General features: G+C 42.4%; 2 protein-coding genes across 11 annotated transcripts in view; one reads left to right on the top strand and one right to left on the bottom strand.

Annotated features, from left to right (window-relative positions):
• Positions 1-1,059: 1,059 nt before the first annotated feature.
• On the top strand, positions 1,060-17,991 carry sec61g (SEC61 translocon subunit gamma). Its single transcript, XM_080209429.1, has 4 exons — positions 1,060-1,191; positions 11,546-11,645; positions 14,237-14,339; positions 17,862-17,991. The coding sequence occupies exons 2-4, from the start codon at positions 11,552-11,554 to the stop codon at positions 17,869-17,871; spliced, it is 207 nt and encodes a 68-aa protein (XP_080065555.1). The 5' UTR covers positions 1,060-1,191; positions 11,546-11,551; the 3' UTR covers positions 17,872-17,991.
• Positions 17,983-25,161, bottom strand: part of tpk1 (thiamin pyrophosphokinase 1) — a 360,013-nt gene continuing 352,834 nt past the window's right edge. For all 10 annotated transcript variants that reach the window (XM_080209334.1, XM_080209377.1, XM_080209387.1 and 7 more), the window contains one exon: positions 17,983-18,181. In XM_080209334.1, the coding sequence (XP_080065460.1) occupies positions 18,054-18,181 (128 nt within the window). In that variant the 3' untranslated portion in view covers positions 17,983-18,053. The remainder of the gene's footprint in view (positions 18,182-25,161) is intronic.

The raw sequence follows: 25,161 nt of genomic DNA, 5'->3' as shown, positions 1-25,161 counted from the left end.
TCAAGTTATTGGCTGTCCAGCAAAGAGCTCTTGTGATTAATTGATAGGTGGATTTGATGTTATAATAAAGATGAAGATGAGAAGGAAAACAACAAACATGCAAAACACTTGACTAAGGAAGATTTTGGAGCTGTAACAATGTTTCTCAGTTGTATTAATTACAAGGAGAAGTAATAGAATAAAAACACAAGGTTTAAGATTACTTTAAGGGTTATTAAGTGGTTTGTTTCTGAGGAAAAAATAGAAAAATCAGAAATGTGGTGGTAAGGTGAAGACTCGTTATTTTATTACATATAACGTATAAACATAATGAGAAGCTAGCTCTAAAAAGTGATAAGATCACAAAATTAAGCATTAGAAAACAAAGGAATGGCAGGTGGATTTTGTACAATGGCACATGAAAGGATTTGTTTTCTTTTTGACGATTAAGATTAGATGCCATTTTTCTCTCAGAGGGATATGTTACTCTGGAACTCTGCCTCAGAGGGTGGTGGAAGTGGGGTCATCGAATATAGTTAGATGGAGCTAGATACATTTTTGTTAGGCAAGGGAATCAAAGGTTATTGGGGTAGATGGAATTGTGGAATTTGAAACACTAACAGAACAGCTATGATCTTATTAAATGAGAAAGCAAGGGCTGAATGGCCTACTGCTACTTCTATTTTGTATGTAAAAGATAAATGGGCTAGCAATATTATAAAAGAAACGCATAATATTGATGTTTTATATTAATTCCTCATTCCAAAAATGCAATATCAATAGGGAGAGTAATGTTGTAAAGAAATTAAAGATATTTGTTGCACCAATACACATGTTGGAATAAACAGCAGGATTGCTTGGAGAGCAGTTTGTTTTACCCATAATGTATGAATAATTCTCCCTGAAGTTGACTGCAGAATCTGAAACTGAATACTGGAATCTATTTGTATGTAGGTTATTTTATTATCTGAGCTCCAATCTTTGTTCTCCCTGAGAGGACAGGCCCCGCCCACTCAGCCACGTCCCGAGCTCGGGGGCGGGGCTCACCATGATTGACAGCTGTCCGGTGACGCCAGCACGCCAGGGAGCGTCTGATGTATTTTCCGGTTCAAGCACACGTCATTGATGATGCGCATGTGTGTCCAGTTTCCTGTCCTAGTGTGCAACGTCAGCAGCTGAAGAACAGACGAGAGAGAGAGGAACAGCAAGAAGGTACCGGCCCCGGGAGGCATGGGGAGACAGGGAGAGAGCCGGGGTGTGGGGGGACAGAGAGAGAGCCGGGGTGTGGGGGGACAGAGAGAGAGAGACTGGGACGGGGGTGGGGGGGAAGAGAGACTGGGACGGGGGTGGGGGGGAAGAGAGACTGGGACGGGGGGGGTGGGGAAGAGAGACTGGGACGGGGGGGGGGAAGAGAGACTGGGACGGGGGTGGGGGGGGGAGAGAGACGAGGGTGGGGGGGGAGAGAGACGGGGGGGGGAGACTTGGGGGAGAGGGACTTTGATTTGATTTGTTATTGCCACATGTATTAACATACAGTTAAAAGTATTGTTTCTTGTGCAAAGCATACTGTTCATAGAGAAGGAAATGAGAGTGCAGCAGAGAACAAAGAAAATCACAGCACAGGAACAGGCCCTTCAGCCCTCCAACCCTTCACTGATTATGCTGCCCGACTGAACTAAAACCCCTTACCCTTCCAGAGACCATATCCCTCTATTCCCATCCTATTTGTGTATTTGTCAAGATTCCCTTAAAATTCACTATCTTTAAAAGTCTTAAAAGTCACTACCTCCCCTGGCAACGAGTTCCAGGCACCCACTACTCTGTGTAAAAAAAAACTGCCTCGTTCATCTCCTTTAAACCTGTGCCCCTTAGTAATTGATTCTTCCAAACTGGGAGGATACTTCTGACTATACACTCAGTCCACGCCTCATAATCTTGTAGACTTCTATCAGGTCGCCCCTCAACCTCCGTCATTCCAGTGAGAACAAACCAAGTTTCTCCAACCTCTCATAGCTAATGCCCTCCATGTCAGGCAACATCTTGGTAAATCTTTTCTGTACCTCTCCAAAGCCTTCAAATCTTTCTGGTAGTGTGGCGATCAGAATTGAACACTATATTCCAACTGCGGCCGAACTAAGGTTCTATAAAGCTGCAATATGACTTGCCAGTTTTTCAACTCAGTGCCTTGGCAGATGCCATATGTCTTCTTGACTACCAGCTTCACCTGCATTACCAGTTTCAGTGACCTGTGTACTTGTACACCCAGATCCCTTTGCCTATCAGTGCTCTTCAGGGTTCTGCCGTTTATTGTATATTTCCTATCTGTATTAGACTTTTGAAAATGCATTACCTCACGTTTGTCTGGATTAAACTCCATCTGCCATCTCTCTGCCCAAGTCTCCAACTGATCCTTTGATGGTCCTCATCGCTATCCACAAATCCACCAACTTTTGTTTCATTTGCAAACTTACATTTACATTACATCCCTTTGTCTTTAAACCAGTTACATTTTCCTCCAAATTATTTAAACAGCAGAAGTCCCAGCACTGATCCCTGAGGAATGTCACTTGTCACAGCCCTCCATTCAGAAACACACCCTTCCACTGCTACCCTCTGTCTACTTTGACAGAGCCAGTTTTGTATCCACCTTGCCAGCTCCCCCCTGATCCCATGTGACTTCACCTTTTGCATCAGTCTGCCATGAGGGACCTTGTCAAAGACCTTACTGAAGTCCATGTAGACAACATCCACTGTCCTACCCTCATCAATCATATTTGTCACTTCCTCAAAAAACTGGATCAAGTCTGTGAGACACAACCTCCCCTTCACAAAACCATGTTGCCTCTCACTAATACGTCCACTTGTTTTCAACAGGGAATAAATCATGTCTCGAAGAATCATATCCAGTAATTTCCCTCCACTGATATAAGGCTCACTGGCCTGTAATTACCTGGATTGTTCTTGCTACCCTTCTTAAACAAAGGAACAATATTGGCTATTCTCCAATTCTCTGGGACCTCCCCTGTAAGAAGTCTCACAACACCAGGTTAAAGTTCAGCAAGTTTATTTGATAGTAAATCCACTAGCTTTTGGGGTTTGCCCCTTCGTCAGGTGAGTGGAGAGTTCTGGTCACAGAGCATATAAAGGCACACACAGTTTACAGAATATTGATTTAGAATGCAAGTCTTTACAGTTAATCAGTTCTTAAAGATGCAGACAATATGAGTGGATATAGCATTAAGTATAGGTTAAAGAGATGTGTAATGTCTCCAGACAGGTAAGTAAGTGAGATGTTGCAAGCCCAGGCGTGGGAGTTACAGATAGTGTGACATGAACCCAAGATCCCGGTTGAGGCCATCCTCGTGTGCAGAACTTGGCTGTCAGTTTCTGCTCAACGACTCTGCGCTGTCATATGTTGTGAAGGCCGCCTCGGAGAATGTTTACCCAAAGATCAGAGGCCGAATGCCCGTGATTGCTGAAGTGCTGGCCAACAGGAAGAGAATAGTCTTGCATGGTGATTGTCGAGCAGTATTCATTCATCTGTTGTCATAGCGTCTGTACGGTCTCCCCAGTGTACCCTGCCTCGGGACATTCTTTCTTGCAGTGTATTAGGTAGATGATGTTGGCCAAGTTGCAAGAGTATGTGCCGTGTACCTGGTGGATGGTGTTCTCATGTGAGGTGATGGCATCCGGGTCGATGATCCGGCATGTCTTGCAGAGGTTGCTGTGGCAGTGTTGTGTGGTGTCGTGGTTGCTGTTCTCCTGAAGGCTGGGTAGTTTGCTGCGGACAGTGGTCTGTTTGAGGTTGTGCGGTTGTTTGAAGGCAAGAAGTAGGGGTGTGGGGATGGCCTTGGCGAGATGTTTGTCTTCATCAGTGACGTGTTGTTCCAGAGAAGATGTCGTAGCTTCTCCACTCCAAAGAAGTACTGGACGTGAGGGTACTCTATCCACCGTGTCCTGTGTTTATCTTCTGAGGAGGTCAGTGTGGTTTTTCGCTGTAGCGCATCGGAACTGTCAATTAATGAGTTGAGCGCCATATCCTGTTCTTATGAGAGCATCTTTCAGCGTCTGGACATGTCTGTTGCGATCCTCCTCATCTGAGCAGATCCTGTCTATATGGAAGGCTTGTCCATAGAGGAAGGCTTCTTTAACGTGTTTAGGGTGGAAGCTGGAGAAGTGGAGCATCGTGAGGTTATCTGTGGGCTTGCAGTACAGTGAGGTGCTAAGGTGACTGTCCTTGATGGAGATGCATGAGTCCAAGACACATCTCCAGATCTTCAGGTAAGCGTTCTCCAAGATGGTCTTCACGACATACGACAGCGCAGAGTCGCTGAGCAGAGACTGATAGCCAATTTCCACACACGTGAGGATGGCCTCAACCAGGATGTTGGGTTCATGTCATGCTATCTGTAACCCCCATGACTTGCCTGGGCTTGCAACATCTCACTTATTGTCCTGTCTGGAGATAGTACACATCTCTTTAACCTATGCTTAATACTATCTCCACTCACATTGTCTGCACCTTTAAGAATTGATTAGCTGTAAAGACTCGCATTCTAATCAGTATTCTGTAAACTGTGTGTGCCTTTGTATGCTCTGTTTGTGACCAGAACCCTCTACTCACCTGACGAACAGGCAAACCCCAAAAGCTAAGTGGGTTTACTATCAAATAAACTTGTTGGACTTTAACCTGGTGTTGTGATGCTTCTTACTGTGTTTCCCCAGTCCAACGCCAGCATCTCAACATCATGACCTCCCCTGTAGCCAGTGAGGATACAAAGATTTCTCTCAAGGTCCCAGCTTCTCCCTTGCTTCTCTCAGTATTTTGGGGCATATCCCATCAGGCCCTGGGGCCTTGTCTACCTTAATGTTTCTCAAGAACACCAATATCAGCACCTCTTGGATCTCAACATGGCTCAAACTATCTACGTCCTTACCCAGACTCATCATCCACCAAGTCCTTCTCTTTGGTGAATACTGATGCAAACTGCTCATTTAATACCTTGCCTATTTCCTCTGGCTCCATGCGTAGATGTCCTCCCTTGTACTTGTAATAGTAGTCATAGCTAGGGTGTAGAGAAAGATCAACTTAATACAAGGTAAGTCCATTCAAAAGACTGAAGCCAGCTGGGAAGAATCTGTTCTTGAATTGGTTTGTATGTGACCTCAGACTTCTGCATCTTTTTCCTGATAGAAGAAGGTGGAAGAGAGAATGTCTAGGTGCATGGGGTCCTTATGGTGGTTACTTTGCTGAGGCAGCGAGATGTGTAGACAGAGTTGGTGGATGGGAAGCTCGTTTACGTGATGGATTAGGCTACATTCATGACCTTTTGTAGTTCCTTGCTACCTTGGGCAGAGCCATACCAAGCTGTGGTACAACCAGAAAGATGGTGCATTTGTAAAAGTTGGTGAGAGTTGTAACTGATGTGCCAAAATTTCCTTAGTCTTCTGAGAAAGTAGAGGTGTTGTTGGGCTTTTTAACTATGGAGTCAGCGTGGGGGGACCAGGTCAGGTTGTTGGCCATCTGGACATCTAAAAGCTTGAAGCTCTCAACCTTTTCTACTTTGTCCCCGTTGATGTAGACGGGGCATATTCTCCTTTAGGCTTCCTGAAATCGATTACAATCTCCTTCGTTTTGTTGACATTGAGGGAGAGATTATTGTTGCTGTACCAGTTCACCAGATTTTCTATCTCATTCATGTACTCTGTCCCGTCATTGTTTGAGATCTGATCCACTACAGTGGTATCGTCAGGAAATCTGAAAATCGAATTGGAGGGAAATTTGGCCTCACGGTCATAGGTATGTAAGGAATACAGTATTGGGCTGGGAACACAGCCTTGTGGGACACCGGTGTTGAGGATGATTGTGGAGGAGGTGTTGTTACCTATTCTTACTGACTGTGGTCTGAGAATTTGGAAGTTCAGGATCCAGTCGCAGAGGGAGGAGCCGAGTCCCAAGCCACGGAGTTTGGAGATTAATTTTGTGGGAATAAATAGGAGTCTGACATAGGTGTCATTGTTATCTAGATGTTCCAGGGTTGAGTGCAGGGCCAGGGAAATGGTGTCTGGGTGTGGACCTGTTGTGGCAAATAGTAGATCCAAGTAGTCCAGGAGGTTGGAATTGATTTGTGCCATGACTAGCTTTTCGAAGCGCTTGATAATGATGTATGTCAGAGCCACCAGCCGATAGTCATGGAGAGACACGTTTGGGAAGGGGGAGGTAGAGACACATTGGGGGGGGGGAGGGGAACGCGGTTGTTGGGGGGAGGTGAGGTGTTGTGAGATGGGACAGAAGGATGAGGTGAAAGCAGATGGGAGAGATGAGTTGGGGGGGGGGAATGAGGGGGTGAGAGGAGATTAGGTGGAAGGCAGAAGGTGTGGGAGGGACGTGGGAGGAATTGAGGGAGATGGTGTGGGACGTGGTGAGGGGGGAGATGAAGTGATGGGGTTGGATTTGGGAGATGTTGGGGTAGGAGACGGCCTGAATATAGAAGAGATGAGGTGGTGGATGGGGTTGAACATAGAACATTACAGCGCGGAACAGGCCCTTCGGCCCACAATGTTGCGCCGACCAGTCTTATTTTTTAAAAAAAAAACATTGACCCACTAATCTAAACCAATCCCTTTTCGTCCATAAACCTATCCACCAATCTCTTAAACGCCCCCAAACTAGGCGCATTTACAACTGCAGCAGGCAGGGCATTCCAGTCCCTCACCACCCTTTGGGTAAAGAACCTGCCCCTGACATCCGTCCTATAACTACCCCCCCTTAATTTAAAGCCATGCCCCCTCGTGCTAGCTTTCTCCATCCGAGGAAACAGGCTATCACCATCCACCCTATCTAAACCTCTAATCATCTTATATGTTTCTATAAGATCCCCTCTTAGCCGCCTTCTTTCCAGTGAAAACAACCCCAAATCCCTCAGTCTCTCCTCATAGGACCTCCCCTGCATACCAGGCAACATCCTGGTAAACCTCCTCTGCACCCTCTCCAAAGCCTCCACATCCTTCCTGTAATGTGGGGACCAGAACTGCACACAGTACTCCAAGTGCGGCCGCACCAGAGTTGTGTACAGTTGCAACATGACGCTGCGACTCCTAAATTCAATCCCCCTACCAATAAACGCCAAGACACCGTACGCCTTCTTAACAACCTTATCTACTTGATTCCCAACTTTCAGGGATCTATGTACACATACACCTAGATCCCTCTGCTCCTCCACTCTATTCAAAGTCCTCCCGTTAGCCCTATACTCAACACATCTGTTATTCCTACCGAAATGGATTATCTCACACTTCTCCGCATTAAACTCCATCCGCCACCTGGCGGCCCAGCTCTGCAACCTGTCCAAGTCACCCTGCAAACTTCGACACCCTTCCTCACAATCTACCACACCTCCGACTTTGGTGTCATCAGCAAACTTACTAATCCACCCAACTATACCCTCATCCAGATCATTAATAAAGATTACAAACAGCAGTGGCCCCAAAACAGATCCCTGAGGCACACCACTCGTAACCGAACTCCATGATGAATAATTACCATCAACCACCACCCTCTGTCTCCTATCTGCTAACCAATTCCTGATCCAAGTACCTAAATTACCACCAATCCCATACATCTGCATTTTCTGCAGAAGCATACCATGGTGAACCTTATCAAACGCCTTACTAAAATCCATATATACCACGTCTACTGCCTTACCCCTATCCACCTCTTTGGTCACCTTCTCAAAGAACTCAATAAGGTTAGTAAGGCACGACCTTCCCGCTACAAAACCATGCTGACTATCTCTAATCAATTCATTACTCTCCAAATAACTATAAATCCTATCCCTAATAATTCTTTCTAAAACCTTGCCCACTACAGAAGTAAGACTCACTGGTCTATAATTCCCAGGGAAGTCTCTGTTCCCCTTCTTAAACAATGGGACAACATTCGCTGTCCTCCAATCTTCCGGTACTATACCAGAGACCAACGACGACCTGAAGATCAGAGCCAGTGGCTCTGCAATCACCTCTCTTGCCTCCCATAGAATCCTAGGGTAAATCCCGTCTGGACCAGGGGACTTATCTATTTTCAACCCTTCTAGAATATCCAACACATCCTCTGTATCAACTGCAATACTTTCTATTTTACACCCCTTCACCCCAGTGACCTCCTCAGCTACATTCATATCGTCCTGCGTGAACACCGAAGAGAAATAATGGTTCAATGCCTCTCCAATCTCTTCCGGTTCCACACACAACTTCCCCCTACTGTCTGTAACTGGCCCTAATCTTGCCCTAACCAACCTTCTGTTCTTGACATACCTATAGAACGCCTTAGGATTCTCCTTAATCCTATCAGCCAAAGTCATCTCATGCCCTCTTCTAGCCCTTCTTAACTCCCTCTTCAACTCCCTCCTAGCCAATCTAAAGCTTTCTACTGCACTACCCGAGCCCTCAAGCCTCATCCGAACATAAGCCTCCTTCTTCTTCCTAACCAACAAATCAACTTTTTTTGTGCACCACAGTTCCCTAGCCCTACCAGTTCCTCCTTGCCTGACAGGGACATACCTATCACAGACCCGCAGTAGCTGCTCCTTGAAAAAACTCCACATTTCAGACGTTCCTAGTCCCTGTAATCTCCTAGTCCAACCAATGCTTCCTAATTCTCTCCTAATGGCCTCATAATTACCCTTCCCCCAGCTAAAACTACTGACCCGAGGTTCATGCCTATCCCTTTCCATCACTAAGGTGAACGTAACCGAATTGTGGTCACTATCACCAAAAAGCACACCAACTTCCAAGTCTAGCACCTGGTCTGGCTCATTTCCCAGCACCAAGTCCAATATAGCCTCACCTCTAGTTGGCCTATCTACATATTGAGTCAAAAAACCTTCCTGCACACTTTGAACAAAAACTGACCCCTCTAACGAGCTAGAGCTATAGCAATTCCAATCAATGTTAGTAAAGTTAAAGTCCCCCATAACAATTACCCTATTACTTTCACTCCTAACCAGGATCGTCTCTGCAATCCTTTCCTCAACCTCTCTAGAACTTTTTGGAGGTCTATAAAAGACTCCCAACAGGGTGACCTCTCCTCTCCTATTTCTAATTTCTGCCCATACTACCTCAACAGACAAGTCCTCATTAAACTTCCTCTCTGACACTGTGATATAGTCCTTGACCAATAATGCTACTCCACCCCCCCCTCTACCTCCTTCTCTACTCCGACTAAAGCACTTGTACCCCGGCACCTGCAACATCCATTCCTGACCCTGCTCTATCCACGTCTCTGAAATGGCCACAACATCAAAGTCCCAGGTACTGGTCCACGCTGCAAGTTCATCCACTTTATTGCGAATACTCCTCGCGTTAAAGTATATACATTTCAAACCTCGCTCTGCCCCACCCCCACAATGCCGTGCAATGCCGTCCCCTTCTATGCCCCCCTCACTTTCACCCCCTCTACCCAGGATCCCACCCCCCCTCTGAATCAGTTTAAACCACTCCGCATAGCCTTCACAAATTTACCCCCCAGGATATTTGTTCCCCTCTGGTTCAGATGTATACCATCACTCTTATAGAGATCCCACCTTCCCCAGAATGAGCCCCAATTGCTCAAGTAATTAAACCCCTCCCTCCTGCACCATCCCCTCAGCCACAAGTTCAAACTTTCCCTCTCCCTATTCCTCTCTAAACTATCCCGTGGCACAGGCAAGAGTCCAGAGATAACCACTCTGTTTGACTTGGCCTTTAGTTTCCATCCCAACTCCATGAAACTCTGCTTAATATCCCCTTCCCTTAGCCTCCCTATGTCATGTGTCCCCACATGAATTATAACTTGGGGTTGATCACCCTCTCCCCTAAGAGTCTTGAATATCCTCTCTGACACATCCCGGACCCCAGCCCCTGGTAGGCAACACACCAGCCCTGAGTCCCTACCCTTACTACCAACTCTCCTATCCGTCCCCTTAACTGTAGAGTCCCCAATCACGAGGCCCAATCTCTTGCATCCCCTAGACACCTGAGCTTTTACAATAGGCTCACCCCCAGAGTCCTGCTCCCTTTGGCTATCCCCAGTTGATGCTTCCTCAACTGTAGCCTCCAGGACCGAAAACCTATTTTGGAGGGGAACAGCCCCAGGGGATTCTCCTCCCACATGCTTCTTTCCCCTCCTCTTGACATTGACCCAAGACTGATTACTAGGAGTGACTATTTCCTTAAAACTCCTATCAATGTCTCTCTCTGCCTCACGAATTATGCGGAGCTCATCTAATTCCACCTCCAGCTCCTTAACACGCTCCTCCAGAAGCTTCAATCTAAGACACTTCCTACAAGTAAAATCCCCTGAAACACTACTGGAGTCCCTCACCACATACATCCCACAGGAGATGCAGCACACTGCCCGAACTGCCATCCCTGAAACAGGTAACAGCAAAAAAAAGTAAAAAATATAAAAAAAAACTTCCCCACACTTATAATTTAGGTTAGAGGAGGTGGGAGGGTGGGATTCTCTACTAGTGTAGAGAATCGGGTATCCTCTCTGGACTAATTTATAGGGTTAGAGGCCTGAAGAAAAAAAAACTACTGGGTGGGAGATGAGATGGGGGGATATGAGGGCGGGAAGGGATGGCCCAGGGGTGTCGTAGGTGCGAGACGGTGAGGAGGATGAAGGTGGGAGGCAGTAGGGGGAGAATTGGGATAGGGAGGGAAGGGGAGAGAGTGGAGGAAAGGGAGACAACTGAGGGAAAATGAGAGAGGGGAGGCAAGGGGGGTTGGACAGGTTGGGGAGTAGCTGAAGTAGGGGGTAAGGAGGGAGATGAAGACATGAGGAATAGGACAAACGAGGGAGAAGGGGAGATGAATGTGGAGAAAGGGGTAATGTTGGAGGATGAGGAAGGGGTGTGTAGGGAAGTTGAGGGCAAGAGAAAGGAAGAGAATGGGTGATGGAAGGAAGGGCCACCTCACAGGACTAGGAGTGGGGGGAAGTTTTGTCAAGGCAGGTGCAGTTAGATTTGTAATACGCATTATAGTGCAAAGTGAAACAGATGAAGTCATTGAGGAAGGGAAGAGTCATGAAAAGGTAAAAGCGAAGTTGAAATTTTTCCATTCGGAGAAAACAGCGGCAACAATCATTGGTGTTTTGGTTAAAGAGAAAGGTCAGACAGGGAACCCGAGTAAGATTAGAATGGAGAAGGTTGCCAGTGTCCCACCAAAAGGCAGACAAGTATATTTGCATAGCTTCTTACTCATCCATGTTTGATTCAACATCATGGCTCCCAATTTTTCCCCTTGCAGCCTATGGGGTACAGATTTGACTCTATGTGGCACACATTTAGTTTAGCCATCATCACACAGCACAGTCAGGCTTGCTGTTCTCAGATTTGGATTATGCTGGGGAATTATCACAGTGAGGACTTGGATGTAATGTTCTGCAGGCTCTGTATTGTGAACCAGTTATAGCGTTATGATAATTCAAAACAGAACTGTAGTGAAGGCACTTGTCATAAATAATGTCTGAAATGGCTATTTGTGTGAATCAAAACATTCCAATTTTTTTCCATTTCCTTTATTACAGAACACAATGGATCAAGTAATGCAGTTTGTGGAGCCCAGTCGTCAATTTGTAAAGGATTCAATCAGACTTGTGAAAAGATGTACAAAGCCTGACAGGAAAGGTATGGCACAATTGTGAGCTTTTTTTTTCAGCTGTGCACATTGTCTAAAGGCTAAAATATAAGGCTAAAAGACTATGGAATTAACTGGTTAGGAGCAGGCCATTCAGCCCCTTGAGCTTGCTTCACCATTCAGTCAGATCATGGCTTATCTGAGTTTACTAACTTAATTTGATTTATTATTGTCACATGTATTAGTACACAGTGAAAAGTATTGTTTCTTGCATGTCACACAAACAAAGCATACCGTACAAAGATTGCACAGGGGAGAAGGAAGGGAGAAAACACAGAATGTATTGTTACAGTCATAGCTAGGCTGTAGAGAAAGATCAATTTAATGTAAGATAGGTCCATTCAAGAGATAGTAGCAGGGATGAAGCAGTTCTTGAGTTAGTTGGTACGTGATCTGACTTTTGTATAATTTCCCTGACGAAGGTGGCAGAGAGTATGTCAGGGGTGCATGCATTGATTATGCTGGCTACTTTTCTGAGGCAGTGAGAAGGGTAGACAGAGTCAGTGTATGGGAGGTTGGTTTGCATGATGGACTGGATTGCACTCACAGCCCTTTGTAGTTTCTTGCAGTCTTGGTCAGAGCAGGAGCCATATCAAACTATTGTACATCCAGAAAGGTTACTTTCTATGGTGCATCTGTAGAAATTTGAGAGTTGTAATAGACATGTTGCCTTAGCCCTCTGAGAAAGTAGAGGCTTTTGTGGGCTTTCTTAATTATAGCTTTGACGTGGGGGTACCGGGATAGGTTGTTGGTGTTCTGGACACCTAGAAACTTGAAGCTGTCAACGATTTTCTGTTCATTTCCGTTGATGTAGACAGAAGCATATTCCGCAGGTGTTGAGAGCTATTATGTGCACAGTGGGCCAGTTGTGCTGACAATTTTTCTGTGAAATCATAGTCTTCACAGGTCATTTGTAGGTGTGAATATTGTATTCTAGTCATGTTCTGTAGATTATGAAATGTTAATTTTTATAATTCTCTTTGTTAAAGGTATGCTTGGATTAATGAAAATTTCATATGATTGCAAGATAGATTAAGAAATCTTAATCGTAGTATTAGGAAGATTGTATTCAACCTTTTCTGATAGGTTTTGTTATACGTATAGAAAGTTTGAGCAGAGTTTCTGCAACCATGGTGCTTTCATAGAAATCATTTAGAACCTGTCTGCAACACCTATTTGGAATGAAAGGAAAATGGGTGCAGAGTGAGAACACTTGTGATGTAAATATATTTACAGATATATTGCATTGGATGCATGTGCTGAAACCCAAGTATTTGTAAGAAGTGCTGTCTATATTCATAAACTACAGTTCGTGAATTGTATTCCTTAATAGAATATTCAAAAGTAATAGTGTACAACAAAAAACAATTACAGAATAGACAGAGACTAGGAAGTCTGCGGCAAGTAACTCGCTTCCCAACTGCCTAAAGTATCAACTATCTATAAGTCATGAGTGTGATTGAATACTGTTCACCTGCCAGAATGAGAGCAGTTCCAGTGACACTCGAAAAGTTGGGCACTATCCAGGCCAAAGCAGCCTGCTTGATTGGTACCCCATCTGCTGTCTTAAACATTCAATCCCCTTCACTGATGCACAGTAGCAGCAATATGTAGCATTTTTCAAGATGCACTGCACCTCACCAACGCTCCTTCAATTACAACTTACAAAGCTGTGTAGTTGACCATCTAGGTGGAGAAGGTGCAGCAGATGCATCACTACTTGCAAGTTCCCTATCAAATCACTCACCATCCTGACTTGGAAATATATTGCTGTTTCTTCATTGTTGCTGGGTTAAAATCCTGGAACACCCTTCCTACCAGCACTGTGGGTGTATGTAAAGTTGTCATTGTCCTAGATGGAGAGAGCTGACTGGTGGTGATTTAATCTGAGGATCAACATGCCTCAGGTAAGGGGCAAGGTTGAGAAGGTGGACGTTCATGAATAACGTTAGCCTTTATGGGAATTGAACCTGTTCTGTTGGCGCCACTCCGTATCACAAATCAACCATTCAGCCAACTGAGCTAACCAACCTCAAGAGTAGGTGTATGTTCATTGACTGCAGTGGTTCACTACCACCTTTTTCAAGGGCAATTAGGGATGGGCAACAAATGCTGGCCTTGTCAGCAATGTCCACATCCTGTGAAATAATCTTAAAAACTTTTATTTTGCCTCTAACCAATTCCATAATGTAAGCCTTGCTTAGATTCTGTTTTATTTTATTCACATGACATTCATATTTCCAATTTAGAATAGTGCAGTGGTGTTTGTAGATCTTAGGAAGAGCTAATTAAACTTCTGTTTAAATAAAAAGTTCAATATTCACAGAACAGTTTTGGAACAGAGTAAACAATTAATTGTCCTACTGAATAGCAGAATCACCCCAATAATACTTCCAATACTAATAAGCCAGCCAGGCTGCCTGAAGGTATAATTTTCATTTGAGTATATGGTTGAAATACAAGTCTAATAAACTATCAGCATAGTTCTCTATGCAATGGGCTACAGTATTGAACAATTGTCTTTTACAATGTGAAATTGAACTCAATTTTGAAAGACTCCTATGTGGTTTCCTTTTTACAGAATTTCAGAAGATTGCCATGGCAACAGCAATTGGATTTGCCATTATGGGATTCATCGGTTTCTTTGTAAAGCTCATCCACATCCCCATTAATAACATTATTGTGTAAGTATTCAGTAGTTTTGACTGTTAGTTCTTAGCTGTATTTTGCAAAAAAAAACTCAGTTAATATAGAATATTTTCATTCTTTTGGATTATGAAAGTTTTGAAGGAGATAGGAAAAAATAAGGTGGTTAAGGACTAAGGGTGTGGTAAAATATTTTTGCCTGGGTCCAGATCTCATGACCCAATGACTTTAAAACCATTTAAATTTCTTTAAAAAAGATGCATAGATAAAATGACCCAGTGGAACATGTGGCTCTGTTTGACAGGCCATCATGATGTTCAGAATTTTAGTTAAAGTAAATAACTGTACTTGCTATTTGTAAGGGGACAACATTTTATGAAATTTTTAGACATAGCTCCAAGTCAGTTTGGTATGTGACTTGAGAAGTTGATGATGTTCCTATGCATCTGCTGCCTACATGGTAGTGATTGTGTTTGGAAGGTGCTGTCAAAGGAGGCTTGGTGAGTTGCTGCAGTGCACCTTGTAAATGGTAAAAATGCTGTCAGCTATGGAGAAAGTGACTGTTGAAGATGGTGGATTGGTTGTCAGTCAAGCAGGCTGCTTTGTTGAGCTTGTGTTATTGGAACTTCACTCATCCAGGCAAGTGCATTTTTTCACAGAGAGTCATTGGTTTTTGGAATTCTTGTTCCGAAAAGTTGGTGGAAGCAGAGTTTTTGAATATTTGTAAGGCAGAGGTGGATTGATTCTTGATAAGCAAGGAGTGATAAGTTTCAGCGGTAGGCAGAATACAGATTTGAGATTACTATGAGATCAGCTACAATGTTATTAAATGGCAGAGCAGACTTGAAAGTTTGACTTCCCTACTTCTGCTCCTTGTTTGTATGCAGAGTAATTCCGTCACATTCCTGATTTGTGTCTTGTAGACAGGTTTAGGGGAATTAGGAGGCGAGTTACTCATTGCAGGATTCCTGGTCTATGACCTAGTCCAGCCCAGTTTCTGGTCAGTGGATTCAGTGACAGCAATGCTGTTGAATGTCATGTGGAGATGATTAGATTCTGTCTCATTGGTGATGAAGAGTGTTTCAGTATCTGAGGACTTGTGAATGGTCCTGAACATTGTACAATCTACTTCTGGCAGACTTAAGATTATTAATAAAAAGCTGAAAATGGTTGGGTCTAGGACGCCACCCTGAAGAAATCCTGCAGCAATGATTGAGAGTAAGTTGATGGGCGGTAAATGGCCAGGTTCGATTTGTTCAGCATTTCATGAACAGGACATATGTGGGCAATTTTCCACTTTGCCAGGTAGTTGCCATTGGTGTAGATGCACTGGGACAACCTGGCTATGGGCTGGTGCTCATTTCTTGAGAACAATTCTTTGATACTACTGCCAGAATGCTACTGGAGCCAATATTCTTTGCAGTGTCTAGTGCAGTTGGCCGTTGGTTGATACCATGTGAAGTGAATCGAATTGGCTGATGACTGACATCTTTAATGCTGGGGACCTCCAGAGGAGGCCAAAACAGATCAGTGACCTAAATAATGAAATTTCCTGCAAGGTAGATAAATTTGCTTCCATAAAAACACAGCAAAAGAACAGAATAGAGCTAAAGATGTACATAAAAAAGATTTAGAACAGTTATGCAGTTAGAAAAATGAGATATAACATTTAGTGCCTGATCATAAAAAATTGAGACAAATGTGTCACTTATAATATCTAGATAATATGCTGAGGCCAATTTTGCAAGAAATAAGATGTATCACTAGAAAAGCAGAATAAATTATATTAAGCCTTTAGAATGTGCTGGCTAACCCACATGGTATCGTTTTGGAGACTGCTGCAAGACAATATATAATTACTTGCCCCCTGGGAATCTATGGGGGACAACTTAAAGCTTTGAAGAAGAAACTTCATCAAAGTATCTGGAATATAGTTCAAATAAAAATAAACTTAAAAACAGAGAAAACGAAATGGTAATTAGTAAAAAGTAAACTTAATTTAGAAAATTGGAACCATTTCTTTACTTAATTATGTTTGAATCTTGGGCACAATGACCCTTGTTGCATGGATTTCATGCTGGAATCTAATGAAAGCAAATGTTAATCAGTCAGAAAAAGTTAATTTGACTTTGAATTGGACAAAAAACTTGTGTTAAGATTTACTTTTTGAGGTCACCTTTCCACTAGTCATACACGCAGTAAGAATGAGCTTTTCACCTTTCTTGTATTTGTAGCTTTCTATAAAGTACAATTTTATTAAAATGCACCATCTCACACTTAGTCATGTTGAATTTGGTCTATCATATGCTTAGCAGTGTTGACACCTCTAACTCCATATCCATATCTTTGTACACATGAGTAACAGTGAAGATTGACTGAACAGTACTCTTAACTCCTCCTCTCTCCACTTCTAACCAATCTTTAATCTCATTTGCTATTACATTCCCCTAATTATACACTGATTAATCTTTCTATTCTTCTGTTTGGTATTTTGCTAAAAGCTTAATGGAAGTGCATTTAAAACCTCTGTAGGTCTTGTTACTTCAAAGCATTAAAGTTTATCAAGCAGAATCTTCCTTATTGCAATCAAACTCATCTGCTTCTCATTTTCTCGGGTGATAATTCATATTTTTCCTTACGACAGATGTTAAAGTAACACAATTATTGGGATTTTCTCTTGTCTTTCTTTTTGAAAATGATTGCCATATTAATCACTGCAGCAGTTTATCACCATCTTTACAGCGCTCGAATTCGAGATGGCAAGTATAAACTGGACTGTAATTAGGAATGGGCCATAAATGCTGGCCTAACCAGTGATCGCCACGTCCCATAAATGAATTAAAAATAAACACTGCTGAAACATATTGATTCCTAATATCACCATGGAATCTATTCTGGGCCATGCACTTAACCAGTTCAGAATTTAATTCTATTCTAAGTGTGATCTTGTTTTGTAAACACACTGAAGTGTTTAAGGATCCTCTGCCAATTTCTGATGATCCTTTAACACATTATACTTTTGGGTTCTGTCTCATTCAACATTTTATATTATGGACATTTTGAAGAACGACTTTTATTGGTTAATTAATGGTTTGTTTCTTTTACTTTTCAGTATTCCATTCCTAACACATTTTCTTTTCTCTTACACCAATAAGCCTTGTACTTACTCCTCTTCATTATTGATTTGTTTCTGAACTCTTTGATTTTCCAGGGTGTCCTCAGACTTGTAGCAATCATTTTTAAAATATTACTGCCAAAAAGGGCAGAATAAGTACTTTAAAAATAGTTTTGGTCTGCAGTCCAGTTTATACTTGCCATCTAGAACTCAGAACACTTTATAGTAAAGATGGTAAAACTGCAGTTCCCACTTTAATAGACAAGTGGAATGATACTTTACAATTCAAGGACTTGCTGAAAAGCATTTGAAGGTTTTGGATCTGTCTATTTTAATAAATAAACAAGATGATTTGAAAGCTGAGCTTAGACTGCATAGGGCTGCTTATAGAGTATGCATTAAAATTGAAGATAATGAACTAATGGCTGTTTCAATCTTTTCACAGTGGTGGTTAAGATTGCTCAACTGACCTCATGCAGTTAGGGGTAGTGAATGAAGATCGAAAGATGTGCAGGAACATTTCTACATTTTATGCTGTTATAAGTCAATAAAAGGCTCATTTGGAATTGTATAAAGCTCTGATTTTTATTGCTTCCTTTTTGTTGATTCATTTTACATTCTAAAAGGCACAAACAGATTAATTGTTATGTCTCTTTATTCCCATTGTCCACAGCAATGGCTGATCTGTTTCTACTGTCACAGTCCCGCTTCCGTCATAAGTATTGGATGTGCTGACCAGTTTCCCAAATTGGAGTACTTGATTAGCTGCAAAAGAGAACATTAGTAGAAAATTACTTTTCATCCATGACCTCTTGGAATGAAAAAGCCACTACGTAATCAAGAATAATTTAGACTTGCTGTTTGTAGCTCTGTAGCAGCTGCAGCTTTTCCTACTGAGGATATAATCATACATGGATGATTTTTGACCCTTTTGCACCTAAATGCACCATTTAGCTGCAGGCAGCACATAGATGGAATAAAATAAGGGAAATGGGTAACTTCACCAAAATACCACCCTAAGCAAACACTGCCAGTTGTAAGTAGAAAGTGCTGATTGCTCACCCTTCTGTTTATTCTAATCCTCATGACTTTGTAGAGGTGGATATTTACCAACTTTACTTGGGAGCCAGCACAAATGTAGCAGTTATCCATCTCTGGAAAATCATGAGGATTATGCCTGGGAGGTTGAAACTAATGCTGCTCGAGTGGCTTGCTGTGTGTGCACATTTTGAACATCCTAATGTCTGCATCCTCAAAGTGCAGCACTGGCTGACATGCAACAAAGCATTCCAATTAACACAGGACCTCAAAACAAATACAACTGTCTGAAACATTGAACTACACTACTTTATAACTGGATGGCAGGCATGCTTCTGGGCTGACTGGAAGAATCACCAACTGCAGCCTAGTACCTGATCTGAGTGAAGTCCAGGTTTAAACCTCACATGGAAAATTGGGTCAATCCTCAATAGCTCCAGGACTGACCAGGGAAGATGTGGCCTGTTGCTTCATAAGTGAAACACGATGAACAGGTTAAATTGTTAACGTCAGATAACTTCAGCCTGAGAGAGCTCTTCCTGACGCCATCACAACCATTCACACTGTCAGCTGAAGAAGTTGAATGGATTGTTAACGTCAAACTACAGATGCTTTCCCTGTTGTATAAATTTTTAAAAATACCAAAAACTTTCTACAGCAATGGTCTTTAAGATGCTTTTTGAAATTGATCTTGTTTTTCTTCTCAAACTTGACTCCTTGCACAAATGTGGTTATCAAAGAATTCCGATAGTGCGGAAGGAGGCCTTTTGGTCATCAAGTCTGCACCAAATCCAAGAACACCTTACCCAGGGCCACCCTTTCTTTGTAAGCCCAAGCATTTACTCATGGTTAATCCATCAAATCTGCACATCTTTGGATTGTGGGCAGAAACCGGAGGAAACCCATGGGAAGAATGTGCTAACTCCACACAATCACCCAAGGCTAGAATCAAACCAGGTCCCTGGCATCATGAGGCAGCAATGCTTGCCACTGTTCTGCCCTATGGAGGTAAGTTGCACTGCTATCTTACTGAATAGCCATTATTCATACCATTAAAACCCCAACTGACCACGTAGCTTTCAAGAGGGGCAGGCTGGAAGAACAATTGAGGATTTATCTCCTACCCATCCACCTGAGCTGGGCCTTGCTGACCCAGAGTTTGTGTGCCTTACATTTCTGCCAGGAGATGGTGCTGTCAGGCAGTGTAAAATCATTTTGTTGCTTGGTTTTGTGTAAGCAGGAAAAAGGTGAATGACTAAATTTTGAAATGCTTGAGAACAAAATGTGGAAAGTTGTGAGAATTAGTTCAGTGAAGTTGACACACACATACACTATAGTTACATGCACAGTTTAAAATGAAAAGTGACCAAGTGTTTTGTAGTGAAATTAAATAAGAAAGTAAATTGAAAAGGATGTAAAGGAGCTGTAAAAGTCAACAGATTGTGACTGGGTAAGAAGGCCACTAACAGAATATAATGTATGAAATTATCTACTTTATTCAGAAGGAGGAAAGGCAATTTTTTAAAGGTGAGACTAGTAAATTTTGGTATTCAGAGAGATTTGTACACAAATCAAAGTTGATATGCTGGTACAGTGAGCAATTAGCAAGGTAAATCATCCTTTACTGCAAACAGGTTGCTGGTACACTGAGCAATTAGTAAGGTAATTGTCCTTTACTGCAAGCAGGTAGGAGTATAAGAGTAAGAGAGTCTTGCTGCAATTATGTAGTGCTCTGCCAAGGAACATGACATGCTGTGTGCCCTTTTGCTCTTCATATCTAAGGAAGGATATATAATATTTGTATTGAATGGTGTATCGTGAAGGTTTATTGGACGAGAGGATTGTCTACGAGGGTAGATTGAGTAGATCAGACCCATCTGTTTTGGAATGTACAAGATGAGAGGTGACCTCTTAGAAACATAAGATTTTTAGGGTTGACAGTAGAGGCTGAAAAACTGTTTCTTCTGGCTGGTGAGTTAAGATACTAGGGATAGTATCAAGCTAAAGGGTCAGAGATGAGAAGAGAACTTCCAATGAAAGGACTGTGAATATTTGGAAATCTATCCCAGAGATTTATGTTCATTTGATGAGTATATTCAAGACAGATTGACATGATTTTTGGGGTACCAGGTGTATCAAGGTATAGGATGAGAATGCAATCTTGACAGATCTTGCAGCTTACTCCTGATTCTATTTCTTATGGAGCTGACCAGATTTTTCTTTATTTCCCTCTATAATCACATGGTTCCTGTTCTAGCTACCTTGATGCAACCACAGTCTCCTGTAATGGCCTCACCAGGCACCTTAGGTTTTCCAACTTCTTGACGCATCACTGTTGTTCTTTAACATTTCAGACATGGAAAGGGGTTTCATATTTGTGCTGATGTGACTCAGCTTTATCTCTTCGTGACCTCCCTTCAATCCATCGTCCGCTGTTGAGCTCTCTCACTGTTTGAGGAGGTTGGGTGGAAAAGTAGTCCCCCAGTTTGCCTGAGGTCATAGAGGATGGCAAGTCTGATTTCCACCTGATTGTTTGTGGTGGGATACCCAAAAATTAGTTCCCATTGGCCTTAAAATCTCACAGTTGGACGTGGATGCAGATGGACCTTTCCCTGTATGGGCTTGCAAAGTTTGGGTGATGTTGTGGGAGGATAGAAGCATTTATCCAAACTAAGGAACAAATGTGACACCATTCCCTTCCACCTCTATTAAATTAGATGGGAGGAAAATTGTGTGCCGTTTCCATCAAATTGTGATACGTGCTTATACCCAATGCTGAAGAGTAAAATCCATCTCACTCCATATAGCAGGTGACTGAGGGTCAAGATTTTCAATTCAAGTACCATCTATATGTTTGATTGGCAGCTCTTTCAAAGTTTAACAGACATGTTTTTAAATTGCCCTTGCCTCAATCTTTTTTTGGAAAAATGATTCATAACCTGTCCTGTTAAAATTGGGTATTGCATTTGATGGATAACTAGCACCGGCATCCCAGGTAAAGGTTAATACTCAGGGACCTTCTGTCTGATCCAGTTCACTTAGCCATTTACTGCTTAATAAATTTGTTTAAGCCACAATCTTGTGAAGTATTTATCTCAACAATTTTTGAAGTGGTGCAGTAGGGCTTGAACAGTCAGTCTTTTGACTCATAGACTCCCTACAGTGCAGAAGGAGGCCATTCGGCCCAACACGCCTGCACTGACAACAATCCTACCCAGGCTCTATCCCTGTCGCCCCACATATTTATCCTACTAATCCCATTGAGGCTAAGGGGTAATTTAGCACGGCCAATCAACCTAACCTGCACACCTTTGGAGCGTGGGAAGAAACTGAAGCACACGGAGGAAACCCACGCAGACACAGAGAGAATGTGCAAACTCCATACAGTCATCCAAGGCTGGAATTGAACCTGGATCCCTGGCATTGTGAGGCAGCAGTGCTAACCACAGTGCCACGCAGAGGGGCATTTTCAAATATATAAATCTATCGACAAAGTCAGTTTCATATGGGATGAAGAAGGTGCAAGTAGCACAAAGGCATCTGATCCTGTTCTCATATATTTTGGAAGTAAGAGAATCCTAACTTCTATTCCCCCTTGCTCAAGCCAGTCTTGCTGAGACAGATTTCCTCAAGTTACTCAAGCACATACTGATTGCTATAGAAATATCTGCAGTGGTGAGATCAGTGAAGAACACTGCAAATATTTCTGTTCGTTCACTGTTGCAAACTTACTTCAAAATTTGCATTGGAATATCGCCACAGTGAATCAGAAGTGGCACAGCGATGTTGTTTATTACCTTGGGGGTGAAAACCTTGTTTTATTGGTCACTCAGATGTTTGTGTGCTTTTTTTATTCATTCAGCTCACAGCCAGAAAGAAGAGTTTTAGCAAATCAACCCAACTGCCTGAGGAGGTTTACAGAAATTATGATAGGGATTTTTTTCTTAAAAGAAGCTAAGTAATTCCAATTCTGGTGTTTGTGTTGTGTAATGCAAAACCCCTTCAAACATTTGACAAATATCAAATGACTTATTCAACATTCTCGCACATTCTCTAAGTGTTATTCAAGTCGATTTTTTTCTTGACGTCTTTAGGAATTGCTTTCTGCATTAATTGATTTCAATGTATATAGAATGATTAACATAATTGTGAGAACTTATCAAAATCATATATTTTTGTCTAATATATTAAAATTAGAAACCTCATTCCCACTTAACCTTATATAACCTATTAATTTTCAAAAAAAAGTCACATTATTGGATTTAAAATGAAGCATTGACAACAAGGGGGAAAAGGAAAGAATTGATTCCAAACTATCCTAAGATTTGATCAACATAAATGCCCCAGGCTTATTCTTCTGAAAACAATTTTTAAGTTGTTAATAACAGGAAAGGTGGCTTCTCTTGGTGGAAAAGGATTGCTTTGTAAAGTAAAGGGCGAGTAAAGCAATTAAAGAAAATAACATGGAAGTCCATGCCTAAACAAAGGAGAATAAGAAATTCAAAGCACATTTCAGGAATCGTAGCCGAAATAAAATAATAACCACACATTACAGCTGATCTCAGCTTATTGGGAATGATGCTCTGCCCCTGTGTGAGAAGCATGAAATAAGACATTACTTTTAAGTAAAGTTAAAAGTGACATAATTTATACTGCAACATTTAAAAACTTTCTTTCCTGGGACCAGTATTGTTGGTGACTTCCACTGACATTTGTTGCACATCAGGTGGACCTCAATTTGAATGGTTTATATGGAAGAGCCATTTACTATTAATTAGGAATTTCAGAAGACATCATTTTCTGTGTTGCAGGTTAGTTTCATAAATCCACACAATCTGTTTTTTTTGCCAAAGTAATTTATGTTATTTAGGCACTTTGTGCAGTTAACACAGTTGGATAATTTTGTACATTAGGTATATTATTAGGTAAAAAGTGGATGGATACTCAGCCACTGTTTGTGAGGCTGTGTGTTGGGAAAATGTACATTAATTCTGAAAATTCTCAGTTGAATTTTAATGGAGAAGTTGGAGTTATGATAACCTGACACCATTCAAGGAAATTTTGGGATGGAATTAAAACTAGCACAGCTCACTTCTGTTATTATTTCTTGGAACTTAGAATCATAGAATACCTACAGTGAAGAAGGAGGCCATTCAGCCCATTGAGCCTGCACCGACAACAATCCCACCCAGGTGCTATCCCCATAACCCCATGTATTTACCTTGCTTGTCTCCCTGATACTAAATGCCAATTTAGCATGGCCAATCAACCTAACTTCTGCATTAGAATAATGTCAAATGCTGTACATATGCCACTAAAACGAGGCAGGTTTACAGAAAATTTTGGACCGTGATCTTGGACTGCATGGATCAAAGCCTCTGCACCACAATACATGGGACATTTCCATCCGGAGACCCATTATGCCAAATGCAAATTGAACTAAATCGACAAGTGCATTGTGAACTGTTACAGTTGTGAAACATTTTTCTTGGCATCAGTATGAAATGCCAGATCAAACTGATCTGCAGGTGCAGAAATTGAACCACAGCTCCTAGAAGACTTGACCAGCAGATCACAGGACTCAGTCTGAACGTGACCATCTGTCAATGTATAATGTGCAGAGCACTGCAGGAGAAGGGAGAGAAAACTTTTTATACTCATTGAATTGATTGTCCCCCGCCCTCGCTTTTTATAACATAATCCTTTTAATTCCATCCAAATGTTCGACAGTTTTGTCTGCTTGCATTGTGACATGGTGATGCAGATTTAAATACACAATGACGTTGCCTGTTATGAATACTAATTCATCTCCAGGCACAGAACTGGGTTTTGAAGACACCTGTTTTGAATTGGCCCTCCAAACCTGATACGAATACTAGAGCAACAAATCAAGTCCAAAGACGTGCAGGTCAGGTTGATTAACCATGCAAAATTGCCACTTAGGGCCCGATTTTACTATCATGTTTTCTGATGTGAAAACTTGGTAAAGTTGGGCATGAGGCGGATAGCACAATCCACACCCATCTCCGCACTGGTTCCCCCTTTATCAAGGCCCAAAAATGACTGTGATCAGGACCGCGAAATGGGCGCGATGGCCGTTTAAATACATTTGCATGCATTTAAATTGACTTAATGGGCTGCACGCCCAACCTTACCGACACTTCTCCCTTTACCACCATGTTTGCCCATTCAGAATTGGTGTGAAATAGACATGCTCTGTATAAGTCCAATTCGGGCGCTTCAGTTAGTGAGGAGGTAAGTGCCAAGTGTCTGGCGGCTCCCTGCTTGAGATCGTGGGGGAAAGGGGGGCTGGGGGAAAGGATGTGTCTGAAGGCTCTCTGCTTGAGATCGGTGAGGGGGGGCGGGGGAAGAAGGTGGATCTGCTGCCACTCTGCCTGTGATCAGTGGGGGTGAAAAGGATTGGCTGCCACTCTGCCTGAGATGAGTGGGAAGTAGGAGGGAGGGGACTGCGATCGGTCTGGGTGGCGATGGTGGGGGGATAAGGGGTTCAGTAATGTTGTACGGGTGGAGCAATGTCTGTGGGGCCAGGAGGAAGCATTAACCTGCCTGGTGGTAGGGCAGCAGCATTCTATCATTTTTTTTTTGCGCGTGCACAGTTGGAGGCGCCGATCGGAGCTGCAGGGTTTCGGGCACAGTAAGCCCCATCCATAGGCTTGTGCACCACAATTCAGACTTGTTGATATTTT

The sequence above is a fragment of the Carcharhinus amblyrhynchos genome, chromosome 2 (assembly GCF_965287045.1).
Source record: "Carcharhinus amblyrhynchos chromosome 2, sCarAmb.v2.hapA, whole genome shotgun sequence".
Classification (NCBI taxonomy): domain Eukaryota; kingdom Metazoa; phylum Chordata; class Chondrichthyes; order Carcharhiniformes; family Carcharhinidae; genus Carcharhinus; species Carcharhinus amblyrhynchos.
Note: the sequence above shows the minus strand (reverse complement) of the source record. Positions and strands in the feature narration are given on the sequence as shown.

Excerpts from the sequence above, each read along its gene's own strand:
- sec61g (XM_080209429.1), top strand. The coding sequence starts at position 11,552 with ATGGATCAAGTAATGCAGTTTGTGGAGCCCAGTCGTCAATTTGTAAAG. Across the intron at positions 11,646-14,236 it reads TACAAAGCCTGACAGGAAAG|AATTTCAGAAGATTGCCATG; the intron begins GTATGGCACAAT and ends TCCTTTTTACAG.